We start from the raw sequence: 21,997 nt of genomic DNA, 5'->3' as shown, positions 1-21,997 counted from the left end.
AACAGGAGTGTACTGGGATCTGTTCTGCTGTCTAGCAAAAACGCCACTCATGGGGTGAGCTCCTCCTGACTCCAGCCAGGGGCAGAGGCAATGCCACTTTTGGGGTGACTCCAGGGAATGGTTTTGCTCCCTCAGCTTAATACTCAAGTCAGCCCCATGAAGACAGATGACCTGAGCTTTACAGATGGGAAACCTCAGTGCAGCAGGTTGACATGGCCATATTTTGCACTCTCTCTGTTTCCTTATTAGACTGTTTAGGAGACCTGACAAAACCATATTCCTCATTTAGACACATCTCATTAGTATCTTGAGTTCGGTATTGAACGGGTGATCCCTATTAGGAGGAATTTAATCTATCTTTGCTTGATAACTTAGATATCTCTGATGGCCTTTAATTTGCTTTCCTGGCATCTTCTATAAAAACTGAAATTTTATTTTATTTGAAATCCTTTGTCTATGCATGCACTGTATTTTTGATCTCTCTCCTTATCCTTACAGGAAATTTGAGAGAAAAAATCCTAAAATGTTTAAGCAGGAAAGTATAGAAGTTTTGAAAAAAACCTTTAAGTATAAGGTCATTATAACACACACACACACAAAAAAAAAACCCTCAATGTATCTCTGTGCTCCCTTCAGTTAGATCTGAAACACAGAAGACTGCATATTGGGACAAAACAGAATCAGTTACTACTCTGACATAACCCAACATTGGAAACATCACCCAATGCTGGAACAAACTTCATTGATCTTACTGCAGCTCGTGTACAAAATCCATTCAGTAAATTATACTTTAAACCCTGCGTTGAGAGACTCGGGCAAATTTTATTAGAGGTTTTAATTCTGATTCTCTGTCTAGTAGTTAGGTAACTGTAAAAGAACTATTTATTAATTTAAAGCTCATACAGCTGATTGATGCATGCTAATGCATTTTGAATTTAATAATCACATCTTCCTAATTGAATTGTATTTGCTCAGACAGAGCATATAATTAAATCAAGTCTTTTCTAATCCTTCTCATGCCAGATTATACTATGGAGCATTGGGGAAGAATAGTCAAAAGTACGAATTTAGTTAATTTAAGCCCACTGAAAAAATACAGTCACATTGGGAATGTTTTTGATATTCCTGACTTCCAAAAATAAAGGGATGTATTTTTCCATACGAATCTTTTGCTATAATTAATAAGTGTATAGAGGCAACAAGGCTGAAAAATACGGTTAAGAAAGAAACAGGTTTAAGAAAATCCATCAGATTTATACAGCAGATAGTGAAATTTGCATACCACATGACTAGCAAACTCTTTCAGACGAACATCTCAAACTCCTTTATGGAGAAAGGAGAGGGTCTCATTGCTTAGGAATATTAAATTGCTTTTATCTGTTCCTTACTGTTTTATTTGATGGTGCAGAATTGAACAATGTTATCTGAGAGAAGGCACACAGAAAAAGCCAAGATATAGTTACGAGTTCGCAGAAGAGAAGAATGAGGAGATACTTTACTGGGACACTCTGTGTATAGAGTATATACTCTCTGTGTATACTGGGACACCCAGTATACACCTGCTTGTGTATACATTGTCATGTGTTTCCAAGATGCAAGTTCAGGACCAAGGGAATTCCAAGACACAAACCTGGCTTGAATGAGGGGGATTTAAATTTTCTTTTTCTTTTTCTTTTTCTTTTTTTTTCTTTTTTTTTTTTTTTTAAGTTGGAGATATCTTTCAGGAAGACATACCAAGGGAAAGACACAGCAAGAAAGGAATTTGTCAAGAAAGATTGTCAGATGAAATTGTTGTGATCCACTTTGCCCCTGTACTAAAAAAGTTGCAGGAGTAGGAGGGTAGAGTTTAGGCATACAGATGTTCACTTTTCTAACACTTTTTTTTTTTTTTCCTGATTGCTTTGGACCTTTCGATAGAATAAAAATAGTGGAATGGAATTCATAGCAGGATGTTCAAGTCTGACACTTATTTTATGATAGAGAAGAGGAACTGGGTATGTGTTGCCAGTGTATCTCCTGTGTCCTTAACACTTTAAAACATTTATTCTGCGAAACAGAGCTATGGAATGAAGCAGCATCTTTTTCTCTGATAAACGATGTAATGCCTTGAGTTTAAATTACTGGCCTGATCTAATTTGTCCGGCAGAGTTAAATTATAGAATTTATCTTTTTTTAATAAACATCACTAGCTGCTGATTAAAAAATGACCTGTGGCAGAGTCTGATTTCTCTTCCTGATTTCCAAACAGAATAATGTTATTAAAGATAACACTGTGGGGCTATAGTGATTTGTTTGAGGATTTTGATCTCATGCTCTATGACATTTCACTGGAAGAATGATTTGCTCTTAATATTGTATTCAACCTTGTACTTGGAGAGGTCTTATAAAGATTTGTTTCCTTGACTACCCCATGTCACAGTCTTGAAATGTAATTCCGTAGCAGTACAAGAAAAAAAAAAAGAAATCCAGCACCGGTGTATAATTAATAAAGTATCACAGAAAGAAATGTGGTTAGAAAACTGCTGTCAAGGTGCTCTTTCTGAAGAAGAGGCATGCTTTTAATTGCAAATGATTTGTCCAATATATGCAGAATGATTATTTACCTTCCCACTACAAAAAGTACTAGTGTTAGTCTGTAAAGTTTCTTAATGTGGGCAAGCATGCATTGACTGAGGTCAATAGGACTATAGCCATTCTGAGCAGGGTATGCCAGTTTATACTACTTATCACTGACAGCTGAATCGATTTGCTCCTTCTTTGAAATAAGACCAAGCTACACCATGTAAAAACAACTGCTTATATCTGCTCCTCCTGGTAGAGCTGACAATGCCATCTGGAAATATATCTGAGACTTTCAGTTCAATGAATGCCCCATGTCCTACATGAGCTCAGGGTAAAGGAACCTCTCACCTCTTATCCAGCTCATTTGGAATGAACATTTGAACAGAATGAACATCATCTGAACAGAAAAATCATAAACAGCAACACTTGGCTTATCTAAATTAAATGAATGTAGACAAGCCTGGCCCTATCCTGGGGAAGGGTCCTATCATTCTTGGCCTGGGTTTTGCCTATATATGCACTTTAATATAAAATATGGATGAACAGGGTGTCACTGTACTTGCTGATTACTCCCATAAGCAGGAACTAGCTGGCTGCTCAGTAAGAGTTGCTTTGCAGTTACTGCACAAGACGAGTCTCTGCACAAGTGGTTGCACAGATGAAGTTAAGAGCAGCACATCTGTACCCTGTAACCCTGACTTCCCACTGTATTTCTTTCATTTGGTCAGGATTTTACTCCAGGCACTAGATATCATCTGTGGCTAAAAGTTTGTTTTCTGTTTATCTGTTTGATCTTGATGACTTAGGACCAGTTCTCTAGGTAATCAGCTATGCTCAGGGTCAGCTGTTTATAATTGAACACAATCAGCTCACTGTCTAACCTCACTGATAACGTGGCCTACTTGTTGGAACCCAGAGGTGTGTTTTTAATTCCCACCACCCTCCCCAGTATTTCAATTATGCTTGAAAAAAATATACCTATCAGCTTATCAAGAGCCTTTCTAAGCTGCATAGTTAGCTTCCCACTCTGTGCTCTTTCTGCTAGTAATTCAGCTAAAGCTGACAAAATATGCTTATAGTCTGTCTGTGTGTCTCCTACGGTTCTCATCAGTGGCATGTCTTGCCAGAATAGCCCTACTAGAAAACAACATGCTAAATAATGTTTGGAGGGATAAGAGATGGTGTTGATTGTTTGCAATTTTTCTTTTCTTTTTTTCTTTCTTTTTTTTTTTTTTTTTCAAAAAGTAAATGTAATAGTACCATCTGATGCTGTGTTAGTGGCAGTAGATTGAAAGAAGAGATGTGTTGTTTCTGAAGAAAAAAAAGTTTACATCTCTTTTGAGCAGAGGACTCTGCTAGAGGTAAAGGCCATGTGTGGTAAAAGTGATACAAGATCTTATGCAGTTGATGATCCCATATCCTCAAAGTACAGTTCAGTGACCATGAGGGATCCAAATAGAACAAGAGAGTACACAAATCAGTCTTCCCCTCTCCTCCCTCTTTTCATTTTCTTTCCCCAAAGACATTACCTTATCTGAATTAATTCTGCTTTCTCTCCTGTATGTTATAAATTACATGGTCTTAAGTTCTGTATCTGCTCTACTATTTCATAAAAGTATTTTTCTTTATTTTCAAATAAAATAGATTATAGAAACAGATAACAGAAACTTTCTAGGTGGAGCTGGTCTAGATGGGCCAACACTCTGCTTTCTCTCTCTCTCTCTCTCTCTCTCTCTCTCTCTCTCTCTCTCTCTCTCTTTCTCTCCTGATGAACTCTGTCTCTGCTATTTTCTATTTATATTGTAAACAGGATATAAGTAGCTGGCATCAGAAATTAGGTTGAAGAGAACCTAAGATGTGCTTTGATCGTTTTTGGAGACACTGGAATTGGGTAGAGAAGACTTGGGAGTTATTTGGAAATTTGCTCCTTGATGAACAGTTTTTCTTGCTGATGACCTTGGCCAAGACCCTTCACTCTCCTGCACTTTGCCTTCCACATTCATAGATGCTTTCATGAAAGACTTTGAGGTGTGGGGTGCCTGCTACACAATACCTTTTCAGCCTTACTCTTCTTCACTTTTCCTTTCCCAGTAGTGAACTGACAGATAATCACAAGGGCTAAGTACTTATAAGAAAGGTACAGGTCAAAGATACCAAGTCCCGGAGTTTTTCAGTTTTAAATTTTTTTTTTTTATTATTATTTTCACTTTGAAAACAACAGCCTTTTCTATTCTTATCTGGCCAAGATAGTAGCTCTGGGGATGTCCTGACAGGCAGAGACCAAACTATGGAGATTGGGATGAAGAAAAGTACTATTTAAAAGTTCAGATATCAGAAGTGCATATAGGGGGCCAAGAGGTAAGACATGTTGAGAAGTAAAGAGCTATGGAGCTCTGTCATCATTCATCAAGGAAGATATTGGAGGTGAGGTGTGTCCTTTGTCACTTTACAGCTCCCCTAGGTTGCCAGTGCTTGTGGAAGACATCCTACTATGAGGGAAAGACATAGCAGAATAACTCTGTGGTTTTAGAAAAAGGAAAGAGTTTCCAGAACAGTCTTTCATGATACTGTGCTTATTATCTACATTAACCAAGAAGAAGCCAGTTCTCCTCACAGGAAGTGAATCTCCATTCAGAGAGAGTTGGAGAAAGGATGGAGGATGCCTGAAAGCTTGTGTGCATATTTGTGCTTGTGTGAGGCACAGCTGTTCCTCCAATTTATACAAGGCTGAAAAATTTACAGATCTGCTTACTTTGAGTCTGTGTAGTTGCTATGGGTGTTAATAGCCTGGTCTAATAGCCTATCTGGCTTTTTTTTTTTTTTTTTTTTTTTTTTCTTGGAAACCTGGAAAGTTAATGGGAAAAGAATTAGTGAGAGATGGAGAAGATATTTAACACAAAATGCCTGTAAGCTTAAAAAGATGAAAACTAAAGACCTCTTAGAAATGCATTTCTTCAACCACTATTTTTATAAATGACAAGTTTCTGCAGCATATATGGTCACTTCCTTCCTTAGAAATGTTGTTTTGCAGTTGTTTTAGTCCACAAAGCACAGACCTTCTCTGGATTCTGCCTCAGCTAACTAACCAGTATAAATTTCTCTTGAAATTCACAGCTGTCTTCACTGAATGTGAGTAAATGAGCCTGTCAGGTTGAGCTGACTCTAAAGTTTTCTTGTCTTTGGGATGCAAATCCTTTTAAGTATATTTAGGCCATCTCTGCTTCTTTTTCATGGGACATATTGGGGGAGTGGGGGTTGGGGAGGGAGATCCACAAGTTATTTTTTATAAAGGAACTAGACCAAAAAAGATGTACTTTAAACCACTGTGTTCAAAGTCATTGTCAAAGTTGTCATCCCCTTGCAGGAACCCAAATGTGCCGGGCTTTTGCTTTTCTTAGGTTTGCACAGAAATAGGCAGACTTTTTTTCCATAGTTATCATCATTCAGCTATGGTTTAAACTATTTTAGGTAGTCACTGATAGCTGTCATGAGAAACTCAGACACAGTCTAGTGAAAGGTTTAAATTCCAAACCAAGGCACTGGGCTCACCCTGGTAGCCAGGTGGTTTTAATGCCTGACTGGAGTTGTTCATCAAATTCCTCCCCATTTCATATTCCCTGCCTTCCTGGCCTGGCCATCCAGGACCTTGCTTCCTTTAAAATGACAATTCCCTGACACAAAGTTTCAGAGCATGGCTAAAAATTACTCAGCTCATATTTAATTCATCTTTGAATTTCCTTAGCTGGAGATGTTTGGGTACATGCGGCCAGCAGAGTGGAAAGCCCCAGATATTCAAGAGCTGGATAAATAACTCTTAATAACATAAAGTATTTTCTGTACCTTTTAGTCCTTCTCTAACTCAATGGCAGAGGAAGAAACAGGATAGAAATCAGCACAGTGTTCAGATATTGTAGCATTTCAGACCTGATAGTCCTTAATGCAAATCCCTCTTTACTGCTAGTTTATACAATACATTTTTCCAACTTACACCCCCCAGCCTGCCTCAACATGAATGAAAAATCAGGCATTGATGTGGTGTAACAGTTTTAATTTTGACAGATGGTAACATATAGTATGCATGGTGTGCAGAAGGATGATGCTGGTTTTGCACAGAGGGAACTGAAGCCCTGCTGGCTGGGACTGGTGGGGCTGGTGCCCAACAATTCCTGTGCTGCTGAGGATAGGAGTTCAGTCATGACCCTGGTGTCAGCACTCACTATTGTGTACAGTGTCAAGAGATCCTGAACTGGTGCTGAGAGAGAAGATATATATATATATATATATATTTCCTTAAAAACAGCAACCAAACCCAATTGACCTGACGATGACACTTTGAAGAACATGAGGTTCTTTGAACCAACACATCAAGGTGTTGGTTTGGTGGCAGGCTTCCTGGAGATGGGTTGGCAGACCAAGAAGTAATGGGATTAAGGGTTTACAAAGTGTGTGAGTTGACTTATCAGCTAGTTCCCAGATCGTCAGAGGGCACAGTTTCTTCCTCCTGTTCCCCTTCCCTGTCCATCTCCAGTGCTGTCTGTACAGATAACATGACTTTTAGACAAAACAGAGGTTTAAGTTTTGCCTTCTTGAAGGACTTGGCACAATAAGTAATCTTATACAGTGTAGGAGTCTGCCAAACTTCCTAGTTACGAGAGGTATTTTAAGGTCTTTCTGGGGAATAAGGTCTCATGAGCAATTTGCAGCTGGATTTCTGGAATCAGATTTTCAAGAACATTCAAAATGCAAACGGGGGAGGAGAAATGGGTGCGATTTTCATTATCATTTATATTTATAAAGCAGCTATTATTAGGTATCTATTAGTTCTTCCCAAATGTAAACACCATTAAAATGTGGTTTATAGCTTTACAGGTAAAACACAGATCTAGCTACAACAGAAAGCCTTAAAAATTCAGAATATTTTTAAAATAAGTGAGGATCATGTGCAGAATGCAGTTTAATTGAGAGTATATAAAAGATTTCTTAATGTGTCTTTGGGAGGGCTTGTATAATCTACTTGTAAGTGCTGACTATGGCAGAACATCTGCAGGAAACTCAGACCAGCATCAGGGAAAGTAAAAAATACTGGTAACAACTGCAATTAGATAAGAAAAAAAAGTTTTTTAATTCAATAGTCCTTTGATAGAATCACAGTACAAAATTTAAGGACTCTGCTTAGTCTGTTACCACAACATAAAAGAAAAAAAAAAAGAATTATAAAGCTTAATTATTTAAGAAGACAGTTTGCATATTCCCCAGCTTCACCAGTGCTTACAGGACCAAACAAATCTTCTCCACTTAAAGACTGTGCCTGTGTTAGCAACAGAAGTTTATACGAGTAGTGACAGCAGAGTCTTATTTTTTTTGCCTCTATGGTGTCATCTATTTAGTCTTGTCCAATTTAACACAGCAAACTCTCCACTGATTTCAAGGTTGCATTTTTCTGTCCTTAGCCAACACAGACGCTCAGGTTTATATTTTTATTTAGAGTCCTGATGTGACAGGTTTCAATTGGTTACCATTTGCTGTGATCAGAAGTGTGCTTTCAAATATTTTTAAATATTTTATAGGTTAGCACTCAAAAGGAAGCAGAGCCTAGAAGAAAAATAACTGCTACTTCAGCTTCTTTTCTGTGACTGCTGATGAATTAATGATTATTTTTTACACCCCTTATCCCAATAACAGGCAAAAAAAAAAAAAAAAAAAAAAAAAAAAAAGCTTTAACATTCAGGGTATCCAAAAATCATTAGAAGAAGGAGGCCAGGGTGGAGTCCCAGATTAGTTATGATGAGCTGGGGCCAGTCTCTGGGAAAGGGGAATTATGGATTAATTGTAAATTAAAATTTATAAATTTATAAATTGTAAATTAAATGTAAATTAAATTAAAAATTATGTAAAGGCAGGGAGAAAAGGTTCTCCTGGGAGCATCCCAGGTCACCCTCAGGCAGGGAGATCCAAGGGGGACATCTTATTTTCCCTATTTGTTACTTCTGACACATTAAATGATTAAAATTTTTTTAAGAATCTGAATGTACACGTGTGCCTATATACACATATACATATACACAGAGAGATGGGGAAGGGGAGATGGGGAGAAAATAAATATGTGGTTTAGATATTAGGATTTGCATAAAGGTAGAGAAATCAAAGACTTGATTTTAGAATGTCATACTGAATAAATTAGACCAAAAAAAAAATAAATAAACACAGCTGCTCCTTTTAAATAGGAAAGGGAGAGAAAGGTATCCAAGAGCACAGTCCACCATAAGCTGTTGACTAGCCAGACCAGCTGTTATTTAATCCAACTTGCTATGAAGTATTGACAGTTTTTGAAATAACCTGAAGATCAAACACTTTTTTTCCCTTTTTTTTTTTTTTTTTTTTCCAATATGGTACTATTTCTTGCTTTTGTTGTTGTTGTTTTGTTTTAAGAAGAATTTCCATCTGATTTTTTGTTTGGTTTTATTTTGTGTCTTCAGTTTCAGTATTTCAGAAGGCAAAGCAGTCTGAATTTAAGTGGTATACAGAGCCTGGTTGATCTTCTTCAAGCCTCTGAAGCTGCCTTCAATGATTGTCATACTAATGGGATAAAGAAAGGTACAGTGCTCTGTGGAAGCAGCCTTGCTTCTTTCAGAAATCTTTGCTCTGAGTTTAAAGTGGATGCTGAAACAGCAGTTTAAAAATTCTTTGCTTTGATCTGAAATGCCTGTTAAAAAAGCATGGATTTCCTGGAGTCCTTTCGCTCTCTCTCTATATTTTTTAATTTGTTATTTATTTTACCAGTCAGAATGCTGTTACTTTATTTCTCTTTTCTAGCATATATGTAATAAATATTAGGCCAAAGAAGGAGATAAATTCCTGAAGTGATTTGGATAAAAGGAAAAGGAATGTAACAAAGGAAAAGTGGAGAAAAAAAAAACAAAACACACAACATAAGATCAAATGTTTTTTATGCTTGTACATAAAAAAAAAAAAATCAACTCTAACCCAGCTGAAACTTTGCCCTGTTGTTAGCCAGCTACAAAAGCATCAGTACTTCATCCATTGCCAGCTATTTAAACACTCTTGAGATAAGAATAATGACATTTTCAAAAATTTCTTTCCACTTTCTTTGTAAAGGGTGATGTCTCTCGAGTATGTTGCCAAGGTCCCTATTTATTTTCAAAGCACAATAATCTGTTGCCCTCACTTCAAGCAGCCCACCCATGCAAATGTTACATATGAGACCTATGTAAAGTGTAGGCTTAACGTAGCATCTTTAGAGCAGTATGTCAGGACTCTGCCTGGGCATATATCCTGTAAGTTCATGACTGTTCTGGCTTGGGACATGACAGTTTTGGGGCTAGGCAGCAAGAAGAGCAGGAATAACAGATCGTACTGATCTAGGAGAGGAAGCTTCTCAGGCTGTGTGCATGACCTGAACATTTTCAGATCAAAATAGTTGTTTTCCTCTTTAAACATTACCCTTACATTTCTAACTTTTCTCCTAACAGTGATGCCCCAGCAGCATTAGTAATGAGCCACAGCATTAAAGACATTGCCATTTCTTTTTAACATCTTCAAACCATTTTCAACAAGTGGTGCCGTGTCTTGTAATATTTTCCTTAAATGTGGAGACAATAAATGGTGCACTGATTTCCTTGCTTGGTTACTAATTGGCTTGTGACAGTGACATTGACATTGTAGTTGCAGATACATGCAGATTGGAAATTAATATGCTGAGATTGATAGTTATGACAGCACATAAAAGTCAGGCTATCCAAGCTATATTAAATCACTTAATAAAATCCGAATGAAAGTATCTAAGAAGCATGAGAAAACGTTGAATTACCTTATTTAAATTTGTTACTTAATGAAAACATAAATATTTAAAACCCACAAAGTTATTAACTAAATTAATGAGAATTATTTTAAAGCTACAATTTACTCAGCCAGATCATCAGCAAATGCAATCTCCATTTAAATTAATGGAGACATACCATCTTACACAGCTTGGGTTCTGGAACATGATATTGATAAAGCCAGATATCATTTTTTTAAAATAATGTATTTGGAGTATGTATGTTTGTTCTAGGATTCAAAAACCATAAAAACACATTTGATATTAAAAAAAAAAAAAGAAGAGTTCACTTATGATAACTTACCATTCTGTAAAGTTTATCTTCCAGATCCTGATTAATTCTTTGTAAGGCTAGGTAATTGTTTTGTATCCTAAAACAAAAATGATATCATGTAATTTCATGTATTGTTCTTTGTGTTGTTTTTTCACCTGTAATTTTCACATCAGTACAAAACCTTGGCTTTACACTACTTGAAATCTATTTTCTTATCACTCCTGTTGCCAGTCAGTGGTTGCCTTTGAAAGATAATTACCACTTACTTCCTAAGCAAACTTCTTTGTCATTTTTGCTTACTATACTTAGTGGCAAGTTCCATCGAGAAGTGAAAATGTGTTTGCTGTTCTGCACTTGTGTGCAGACATGCAACACAGCTTCATAACTTGAACAGAGGCATTATAGTTTTTCATTAGGCTCAGGAATAACATGTCAGGCAGGAGACATGAGCTTTCTACTTAGACACTAAAGAAAGAGAATTACCAGGCTCTCTTAATATGGAGAATTGCAGCAGAAACCTAATGACTGCAGTAAAAACAACATGCAGGCAATTCCACATGACTTAGAAGAGAATACTCTTTTGACAAAAGTTCAAGGAATTGAACCTCCTTGAACCTCAGCAACACATCTTATTTTCTTCCAGCAAATAAATTTAGATAGCGTAGCCTGGAAAAGGTGTGTATTTATTTTTATCTGCACTGAGGGATTGAAAGGACTCACAAAATGAAGCTTCCCGGCTTATTCCAGAGCAATCCACCAAAGAAAAGTTTCAGTCTGTACATCGTTAAGTTCCTTGGATTGTAACCTCACTACTGTTGTGAGCAAGCTGCATAGTCTATGGGAAAAGCATTCCTATTTCAGTAGTAGCTGTGCCTTTCTGTCCACAGAAGATAAAGAGGGTAGCTCCTTGTTTTTGTTGGTACATACCACTTCAGCAGGGTGTATAACAAATGTAAAGTCTATGTTAGAAGTTCAGCTGTAAAAAGTTTGTCTGAATGCATCTAAATGTTTGCACTGAGAATGTTATGTCAATAGGTCAAGGTATTTTAAGGGGTAAGTTGATTTTAGGCAATGTGTTAGAGAATTGTATGAGCGAACTCAGATGTAATACACATTCATTCAGCACAAAGCCACTTTGTGTGAGAAGCCTGAACCTGGATTTAGTTTCCACAATGACCAGCAAGGAATTGGGATCAAAGAATTACCTTTGATTTATCGTGTGGATAGGAGTGGCTGCTGAAATCAGAACTGAGATGTGCAATCAGCCCATGCCATGGTTACGAACGGAGGGGTCCATCCCACCCCTTCCTTGCAGTGACAGTTCAGGTCTCTCCCTCCTTCTGTTGCCATGGAGATTTTCTTTCCAGTTGCATAAACCAAATCCTCCATTCAGGGGCAGGCCAGGGGTTGGCAGTGCCTCTTGTAAGGCTCACAGTTATACCGTAACATCTGCCACACAGCTCTGAGCAGAAAGCTCTGTGCTGAGGACAGATGCTTTGTGGGCAAGGTAAAGACATACCCACAGATGAAGCTCCCAGGGGCACAGAGAGTCAAGCCAGGCTCAGGGTGGCAATTTCAAATATATATTGTTAGTCTTGGGAAAAATTTGGTGTACTGCATATTTTACAGAGCTGCTGCACAGAGATCTCCACCCTGTGAGGAGGATGGATGGTAAATGGTGTTTGCAAAGGTGGTGACCTCAATGGGCTGGAAATTTGTGAGACTTTTACTAACCTATGGCTCAGTCATTACTCACCAGTTCTCACAATGCTATTGTGTAAATGTCCAGCTGACGTAAAGGATTGAATGAATTCATGGATCTCTGCATTCTCCATGTTCCTGTTAGATGCCGCATTTGCTACTAACCCTCTGTACAGACATTTATTTGTGCAGCTGCAGGTATACTTGGAATTTATTGGTATTTAGCTAAAGTCAACACAACAGAGAGAAATCTCAGGATACCCTATACCCATCTTTTCATGGCAAAGGAGAATGCAGAGATGATTTTGATAAGTTAGTAGAAGTGAGGAGGCTTAAAGTGGCTTTGTCTGCAGAGAGCTATTCAGCACTAGTTCTTATGTCATGTTGGTAGGGCTGCATGCCGTGGTGTGGGGAACAAGGATTTATAAAAATAAGATAGAGCCTGCTGGCTGAGACCAGAGGTACCCTAGTATCTCGTCAGTCATGGTCTGCAGCTTTTCCTCAAGAAAATCAAAATAGAACAGATTAAATATATTTTGTAGCAATCCTCTAGCATTTTGTGGCTCAGCTAGAGATGGTGTAAAACTGATGTCAAATTTAGCATCTGCAACTTTGTGAAAGTTTGCATGGGTTCAAAAGTATCTGCAAAATTCATGAAAGAAAAGTGGAAAGAATATTGGTTCAGGGCTTTTTTAGCTCAAGCCTCTCTGTACCCCAGTCTGTTCAGTATGTATCTACATGGAGAGCTCAAGGGAGATATTGAAGGTTGACATATTGAATGTTCACTTTACGTGTCTTGAACAGAACCAGCAGTGATTACTACCTGGATATATGGCTTATTACAGTGGCAATGCATCAATGGTTCTGCAGAGACCATTTTTCTCTTGATGTGAATGACTGGAAGATCAGTTACCATTAAATAATCATTCTTGGCTGGCAATGCTTCTTTTTTCTTTTTTATTTTTTTCTACAAAAAATTGCCTACTAGTCAAATCAAACCCAAACAGTAAATTGAAACCCCAAATCCACAGTATATAGGAAGCTGAGCTTCAAAAATTGTTTCTATAGAGAACAGTATGCAAAGGTAGTCAAAATAAGCACAAATGCTCACATATACCCAAACACATACACATGCACATACACATATAAAACCTAAATTGGAAATCCACTCTGCCAAAAGAAGTGTCAGCAAATGTGGGTGGCAAGGGGAGAAATGGACCCATAAATATATGGAAGAAAGTGTTAAAGGAATAAAAGAACCCAGTAATCAAATCTATCTTTGGGCAACAGTGTGAAATAGAAGTGGAGTAGGGAAAATAATTCCAATTTGAAATGATCAGATGAGGAAATGATAGAATTTTTCCTGTTTACAGGAAAACAAAACAAAACAAAACCTAGATAACAAAAACCTTGTGAAGTATAAAACATTCTGATGTTGTAAATTTGTCTTCTTTGCAAATAAAGCAAAGAATAGGTCAGCTTCACTAACCCATGAAAATGGGTTAAGAATAAGCTCCTTTTATGTGAATTAACAACTTATATTTTTATGACTTTTTTTTGTATTGTTAAATTCATATATTTAGATGATACCCATGTGCCTCCACAAGTACATTTGTATCATGCATATATGTGCATGCATTAAATGCATGTTTAGATTCTCAGTTAAATTAGAGTCTATTGAGAAGTACATGTATTTAGACCACATTTAATATTATGTATCAGTGCTCTAACACAGCAAACACCACATTTTTCTCTAAGACTACAGATCATCACTGAAGAGAAAGCCTGCACAAGTCTGTTTGCACTCTATTTCAAGCCCCCTTAAAGCCATGAGATATATCTGAAGTAAAACAGGTTTGTGCAAAGAAGGGAATTTCAACCAGAATACAGTTTAGCTTTGAAGAGTGACTGTAAAAATAACTTGTTCAAAAGCCCTCTTCCTTATCTGTTATCAGAAGTAACATGGTCTTTCTTATGAAAACAAGAGTTTTCCCCCTATTTATTTGAAAGCTAATGCAGCCATAGGATTTCTGTTCAGATAGCCCCTTCAATCTATGATATGTCTTGCTTTTGGTGAAATAATTACGCATGTGGGCTAATCTTTGCACTAAAAATATATTTGTACAGGTTTACTCCTTGTGTCTTAAATAACTGTACTCCCTGGTAAAAGCTAGGAAGGGAGACCTTGCAAAGCTGACACCCAGGGTGTGGTCTCAAGCAGGAAACCCCGCATGACCTTTGGAGAAAGGTTTTGGTTCCAAGATTGGTATTTGACTATAATTAAAAAATTGACTTGAAAAAGCCATGCTGGTCATGTCAGATAGGGAGATCACTGTGAGGCATATGAACTCCCCAATATATTTTCAGTCAGTTTTCAGAGCCAAAGCTATGCTTTACAGTTAATATTTTCAAACCCACTCAGCTCTGCCTTGCTCCATCTCCCACTGGGACAAAAAAGAAAAAGAGAGGTCAAAAAACTTGACCATGGAGCCACATAAATGTCCTCCCTGTGAGGGTTAGAGAGAGGAGGCCTAGTAGTAATGTCGTTCATTCTGTATGAGTTAAGAGGGTAAAGGCTTTCAGAAAGGAGTAGAAAAGGATGGCTATTCAGTCTCTTGGAAAAATTCTGCACTCCTTGATAATGGAAGTTTAATAACAGAAATGTTCTCTAGTATGCAACTGGGATCATGTTACACAGGGTTTATTTATTAGTAGGGGCTGAATTTATCTCCCTGTGCAGTGAATAAAGCAAGAAACATGTTATTGAAACTAATTCTGGTTCCTTGTTTTTCTCACACTGTTTTTCCTCTGTGACATGTTGCTGACACGCTTTTGGATGGCAGTTTTGTTTCTGACATTATTCTTTTCCAGGTTAGGAAACCTAGTCATTCAACTTGTTGTATGCCTTGCTGTTCTCAATAGAAACATTGTTAAAGCTCACCTCATAAAATATTTTGGGCTTCCATTATAATATATTTTCAGGGGAGTAATCACCCCCCTGAAACATAATTTTTAATATAAGTTTTCTTCATAATACTGTACAATGTTCAATTAGACTACTGGAAAGCGAGTTCTACTAATCTGATGTTTAAGTACAATTGCTAGACTTTGCCATAAGCAAAACCAAGACTGTCTGACATGACTTTTGAAGGCACTTAAATCATCAGTGCCCAGTGAAGTTGATATGAGGCTTCTTACCGTCTTTTAAGAGACTGTATTTTGCCCCTTTGTTTTAACGAAAGTGGGATGCTCTGATAAGCATGATGTAGGAATTATGATGACCGTGCTTGAAATAATGTTTCAAGAGAAAAGACTATTAGCGTTCCCTGTTCTTATAGCTGTAATGGGACAAAAATACATCAAGAGCAAAGTTACTTTCAATAGGTCTACTCTAAGTGAAATGATACGGAAAATATGTATTGTTGCAAGAAAATGTTATGGAAAGCCTTCACAATGGTCATGGTGGATATGTGTAGATTTCAAAATCATCATCCAACCTGCTCATTTTGGCCTTGTTTTAGGAAGGTCAAATGTTTCTCTTGTTTGAGAAACATTTAAGGTATGAGTCCAATAGGATGTTTCCTAGTTTGAGATCTTGTAGCCTTAAAATTATTTAATTATTTTAAAAATTTTCATAGAGTTGTTTGGGTTGTTTGGTTGGCTCTTTTTTTTTTTGTTTGGTTGCCTTTTTTTTTTTTTCTTTTTTTTTCTTTTTTTTTTCTTTTTTTTTCTTTTTTTTTCTTTTTTTTTTTTTCTTTTTTTTTTTTTTTTTTCAAAGAGTGAAGAAAAGTTCTTTGGGGATAGCCCTGGAATGATTTGTTCTGAATTTTGTTTTGACTCATCCAGTGAATTAGATTAAATGGTTCAATTATCCACATAAGCTTAGGAAAGGTCTCACAAGAAATGCAAATGCATTTCTGCACAAATGGATAATTGTAGGTTCAGAAGTTTTACAAACAAATGAGAAAATGGATATTAAGAATCACTGATAAATTTAAACTTTGTCTCAGCTTTGAGTGAAGAAGGACCAAATCCTCTTTTCTTCTATCAGTGCAATGGACACTAACAACTGAAAATATGCAGCCAAATTCATTAAAATATTTTCTTTATATATACATATATACAGTATAAGTATATATATGTAAGTGTATATGTATTGTGTTTATAGCCTTTGTGTAATGCAGCCTAGTACTACCCTGCATGTGTGATGTTCACATATAAACAATATGATAGATATATCTGCCTATATATTTCTATTTTCAGGTTTACTCTCAATACAAATATATATTATATATCATATGTACATAATTTGTTTTGTGGCATGTAATATATGTTCAGATATGTGATATACATATATTTAGTATGAAAATACAATGTGTAGTCATTAAAAAATAATTTATGTTTGAGAATATATGTTTATATTTTTACTTACATATGCCTTTAACATAGCTGTTTGTAAATTCCTCAAAACTGTTTATTTCAAAAAGTTAGTTACTAACCTTCTCAGTTTTTCAGTTACTTTTTCAAGTTCCTCCTGAGCACGTCTCAATTCTATTTCAAGATACTGACGTGTAGAATCAAATTCCGTTTCAAGCATTTCCAGCTTATGGGTAGTGTACGATAGACGCTTTCGTAATTCCCCCTTCTGTTCTTGCAAAGTACTAGAAAAACAAAGACCACAGCTGTAGAATTTAGCTGCTCCTGAAAAGCTTTTCATGATCTACTCTTTGACCAATTCCCTACAGTCTAAGTTGGCATTGAGCCAGAGAATTGTGCTTAATAATTTGTTTACTGCACTTTGAAAATCTTCTGATTTAGACAGTTGACTATCTTCCCATCTGTCCTTTCTAGTGCATTTGTTGCTAATATCTCATTAGCCATAATGGAACACTTTGTGGAAGAACCCTCATTAAAAACAAAATACAGTCTAGAGTTTGGTTTCACACAGGAACTTTCATTTAGGGTTACCCAAAAATACGACTGAAGTAGCAGATATTTATAGAGCAGTGACTAAATGAAGTGTGCAAAACTATTATTTGCCAATAGTCCAGGTTATAATATATTTTGTAGAGAAAGAAGATTTTGTTTCATTTGGATTGATCAGCACCTTACTTCCTACCTGGAGGGCTGCTAATGATGTTACTATTTAGGTTTTCATCTGGAGAATTGTAATTCTAATAATCAATTATTATTATGTATCCTTCCCCATTTTCCTGCTTATTTGGGAGCAAGGACTTTCTAGACACTGATGTAACCCTCTAATTTTTCACAGTACTTTCATCAAGAAAGAATTTATGCCCTACTTGTAATCTAGCATCTGTTACAATCCTTCAGAAAGCAAAGCAGTAAGCAGAGAATTTGAAGAGGGAGGAATTTTTTCACTTTATTGTTTTCTCTATATTTTAGAGAAGATATAAAATAGCCTAAAATCAGGAGATGCAAACAAAATGTTTATTGTTATGGTCAAAATACCATCTGCCCCAAACTGTCCACCTGGATTTGCAGTGATGGTGATACTTTCCCTGACTATGCTACTTCAAGTGAGACAGTCTCCTCTTACCTCAATTCTTATTTGCACGATAGAAATCTTTCTTCCTAGCCTATTTAGTTTGTAAGCTCCTCAATATTCTAATACATTTTCCAAGTGAACAGCAAAGTGGGAGTAATGTTACTGTAACTTGGTTCAGATACTGCTTCCTCTGTTAGGATTGAGATGATCTCTTGGCCTCAGGCAGGATCTCTGAGGCACCACAGAAATGCAGCCTGCAGTCACCTAGAGGGTGCAAAGAGGGCTACTACGTGATGTGCTGTGTATTGCCTTACTTTTTTTTTCTAAATGTAAGATAATAATCATTCTTCATAAAAGAATGGCAAATCTTGATTCCCTTTGATGTCAAGTCTGTACTGCCATCAGCTTCAGCAGACTAATATTCTGGATCTTTAATTAGACAATAGAGGTGGAAACAACATGCCATTCATCAAGAAACACGCATCTGAACTCACTTTAGTGGGACTGCCTTCTCCTTTACCAGCTGCTGTAGGAGCTTCAGTAAGTTAATACAAAAGCTTTACAATTGCTGCTTACTTGATCCATGCAGCCTAGATCTAGGAAACAGTCTAATGTTTTGCCAACACTGCTCTATTTCAATTACAGATATTGCGTGGTTACAGTTATACTTAGATTACCACTTGTAGTTATATTCTCTTAAAATAATATATTCTAATTCAGACATTTAATGCAGCTCCAGTTAATGTAATCATTTAGTTTTTATATTTCACTCAGTGAATAAAACTGCCAAATTATCTAGGAAATAAGAATCTGAAGCCACGTTGCTCATTTCTACACATCTTTATTCATGAGGTTGTCACATCATTCCACCTTTCACTTGCTCTGCTTCTGACATTGTTCTTGTTATTTATCTGTTTAGGAAAGTTTAGGAAAGTTTAGGAAAGAAGAATGGTCAGTTTTCCTTCCTATAACCTGGAATCTTGGATTTTCTATGAAGTGTGAGTTACAGAGTCATAACATTACAGTGGGGTCTCACTCATTAGAAATATTCAAAAGCTGTCTGGATGTGGTCCTGGGCAACCTGATCTGGGTGTCCCTGCTTGAGCAGGAACTGGACCAGATGATCTCCAGAGGTCCCTTCCAACATCACTCATTCTGTGATTCTGTGAAAACTGTGAAAAGAGTGAAAAGAGATTTCATCTCTAGTCTTCTGCTGTTCTAAAAATCTGTCCACTAAGATTTGTATAAAAAGTGAACAGTAGCTCCTTGAGCTGTGGTTTTGGATAAAAATGTCCAGGCTGCTGCTCTGTGCTGGACAAATGCAGTTAATACAAATTAAGCTAGATCAGGGGCAGTTACAACATCCTAGGGAGTTTTGTGCAAGAGAAGAGTTTGACCTCAGGGGACTGGGAGGCTGTAGGGGTACAAACGAAATGGGAACGTGAGGAATGTTTAAGTCAGTAACAGCTGGCGGTGACTGTATAAAACAACCAAGCACATTCTAATAAGGCAAGGAAACAGTCGATATAGATGCACTCTTTCACATAATGCTTTGGGTATCAAAGCACAGCTGTAACTTTGTAGAAAAAAAAAAAAAAGGAAAAATAGTCAAAGTATAAGTTAGGCAACTTCAAAGTTATTCTCATTCAGCAAACTATAACTCTTAAAAAACTGTCTGTCCATACTATGAGCAAGAGGACCTTTTCTACTTGCTATATTACCCAAGCTGGAAAGATGGCATCCTGAAATGTATATTTTTAGAAAATGATATAAACCCTCCAAAACCTAATGGAACGTGTACTTTGATTCATCTGATACATGAAAAAATATCTGGCTGTTTTTAAGTAGAATTAATTTTTAGACAGGAACACTAACATCTAGTATATAATGGGATTATTTAAGATGGGTTAGTAGATACACAACAGTGAATCATTATTAAAATATAAGTTGTTGGACAGAAAACTAAGAATTTTAGAAAGAAAGCATGGTCTGACAAAACTATGCTGAATAGCCTGAAACTTATAGCCACTTTTATGGGAGAAAGAGAGAGAGAGAGAGAGAGAGAGAGAGAGAGAGAGAGAGAGAAGGAAAAAAATAAAAGGAAGGAAGGAAGGAAGGAAGGAAGGAAGGAAGGAAGGAAGGAAGGAAGGAAGGAAGGAAGGAAGGAAGGAAGGAAGGAAGGAAGTGGGAAAAGAAAGAGAGAAAAGAAAGAGAAAAGAAAAGAAAAAGAGAAAAGAAAGAAGGAAAAGGACCCCAATTGAAAAAGTACCGGGAACGTATTTAAACACTTGATTCAATATCCTTCTTGAACCAAGCAAGTTCTGAAATGACTTAGTGAAACTAATAGTTATGGTAGTCTATCTATTGGCACAAATACAGAAGTTTTCCTGAATCTCACACTGAAACCCTTGAATGGGTATTAATAGCTATAGTACTAGTAGAAGATTTTTCAGGATTCCCAGGATGGTTTAGATTTATGGATGAACTGACCCTTATACATTACTGCTTTAAGGTAAAGCCTGTTGTTTTCTCTTGCTTCCAGTAATATATGAAAAAACACCTAAGAAGCAAAGGCAAGGAAAGTGAAGAAAAAGTAGAAAGATGAAAAAGCTTTCTATATACAAATCTTTCTAGATACAAAGTCCCTAATTTAGTATTTATAATAGCAGAATCAGAAGCTCAGTTTTTGTTTTATACACATCTAAGGTATTTCATGAGCTTCTTCATTTGTTAAGAAACAGACATTCTTTCTCTGAATGCCTTCTCCTCCCCCTCATTGTTATCTTCCAGTGTTATCACAGAAAGAAATGCCTGAATCCTCTTTCCTGGTGCTGTTGTGTACTTTCTTGTTTTAGAAGGTCTTTTTATAAAGAATACTTCATTTTGTCATGTGCCACTATAAATTTGGCAGTGGTAATTTAGACAGGGATGAAAAAAGAGAAAAGATAAAAAGTCAAAAGTATGGAGTCATGAGCATTTTCCTTTTTCTCCAAGGTGACAAACTCCACACACTAGCTGCATTTTGATTCTGCTTGTCACATACAAGTTAATTAGAAAAGTTCACTGCACAATTTTTTTAATGCTGATAAATCAATATATTTTAATTAGTTTTTTTAATCATCAATATAATAAAGAATGTATATATTCAGCAAACATTTATATGCATATAAATTAATTAAATATATTTTAATATATATTTGCATATATATTTATTAGTTAAAAAGTAAGAAAGTAATTTAATTGGAGAAATGCTGCAAGGAGAAAGGAGAGGATTTATTTGCAAATAGTAGTCTTTGGTAATCTGATAGTGCTATGTTTTAGGAAACACCGATCCTAAAAGTCCGTATACCACGGACTTCCTGAATCTCAGGCAGCTGGGGGGGAGGAAGGAATTACAGGACAGGTTTCAAAATCCTATATAGTAGGTCCTTTTGCATGAGCGGCTCTCTTTCTTCTACTGTTCTCTAAAGCCCTGCTGCTGTGACAACCAGTGGTGTGCAAGTCTTTGCCCATTTTGCTTCATTAAAATATTTCTTTAGAAGAAAAAGACAGTAAGTACAATATTAAATATTTAAACTGGTGAAAGAAAACCTCTCAAGGGAGACCACTTTAAAGGTTATTAAAAATGGGTCTTCAGACTTTCCAAAGCACTATTTTCACCAACTAGCTCTGTTCATACACATAAAAAATATGAAATATATGTTGGCACATAAATTCGTGTCCATGAACATTGTAAACAGCCAGTAATTGCCAGGTTTGAATTCTGGAATTGCTGTCAGCCAAGGCCTTTGAAGCCTTGTCCCCTTGGGCAGTGCTAGAGAGAGACACCAGTCTACACTGTTGAATGTTGTTGACGGAGTTGTCCTCTGCAACTATTCAGAGGCAGTTAAGAGGAAATCTTACCAGGTGGGAGGTTGCACTATTCAGGCTCTAGATTTAGTGAAAATTGGTCTATTTTATGTGAGAAGATTTACAGGCAAGTTCAATTACCATCAAAGTATCTGGTACTTTCTTGGTGTTAAAAATTTGCCATCCCAATTTGCACTAGATTGGAAGAAAACAGATGTTTGCATCCCTGGAATCACCTCTCCCTTTCCAATAAACCTCTGTCCAC

General features: G+C 36.6%; 1 protein-coding gene across 3 annotated transcripts in view; it reads right to left on the bottom strand.

The window, feature by feature from the left end:
- The window catches only part of BEGAIN (brain enriched guanylate kinase associated), a 162,776-nt gene that overhangs the window by 43,585 nt on the left and 97,194 nt on the right, over nucleotides 1-21,997 (bottom strand). For all 3 annotated transcript variants that reach the window (XM_068682760.1, XM_068682759.1, XM_068682761.1), the window contains 2 exons: nucleotides 16,874-17,035; nucleotides 10,704-10,770 (listed from right to left, as the gene is read on the bottom strand). In XM_068682760.1, the coding sequence (XP_068538861.1) occupies nucleotides 10,704-10,770; nucleotides 16,874-17,035 (229 nt within the window). The remainder of the gene's footprint in view (nucleotides 1-10,703; nucleotides 10,771-16,873; nucleotides 17,036-21,997) is intronic.

This window comes from Anas acuta, chromosome 5 (assembly GCF_963932015.1).
Source record: "Anas acuta chromosome 5, bAnaAcu1.1, whole genome shotgun sequence".
Lineage (NCBI taxonomy): Eukaryota > Metazoa > Chordata > Aves > Anseriformes > Anatidae > Anas > Anas acuta.
This window is presented reverse-complemented; position numbering and strand designations above follow the sequence as displayed.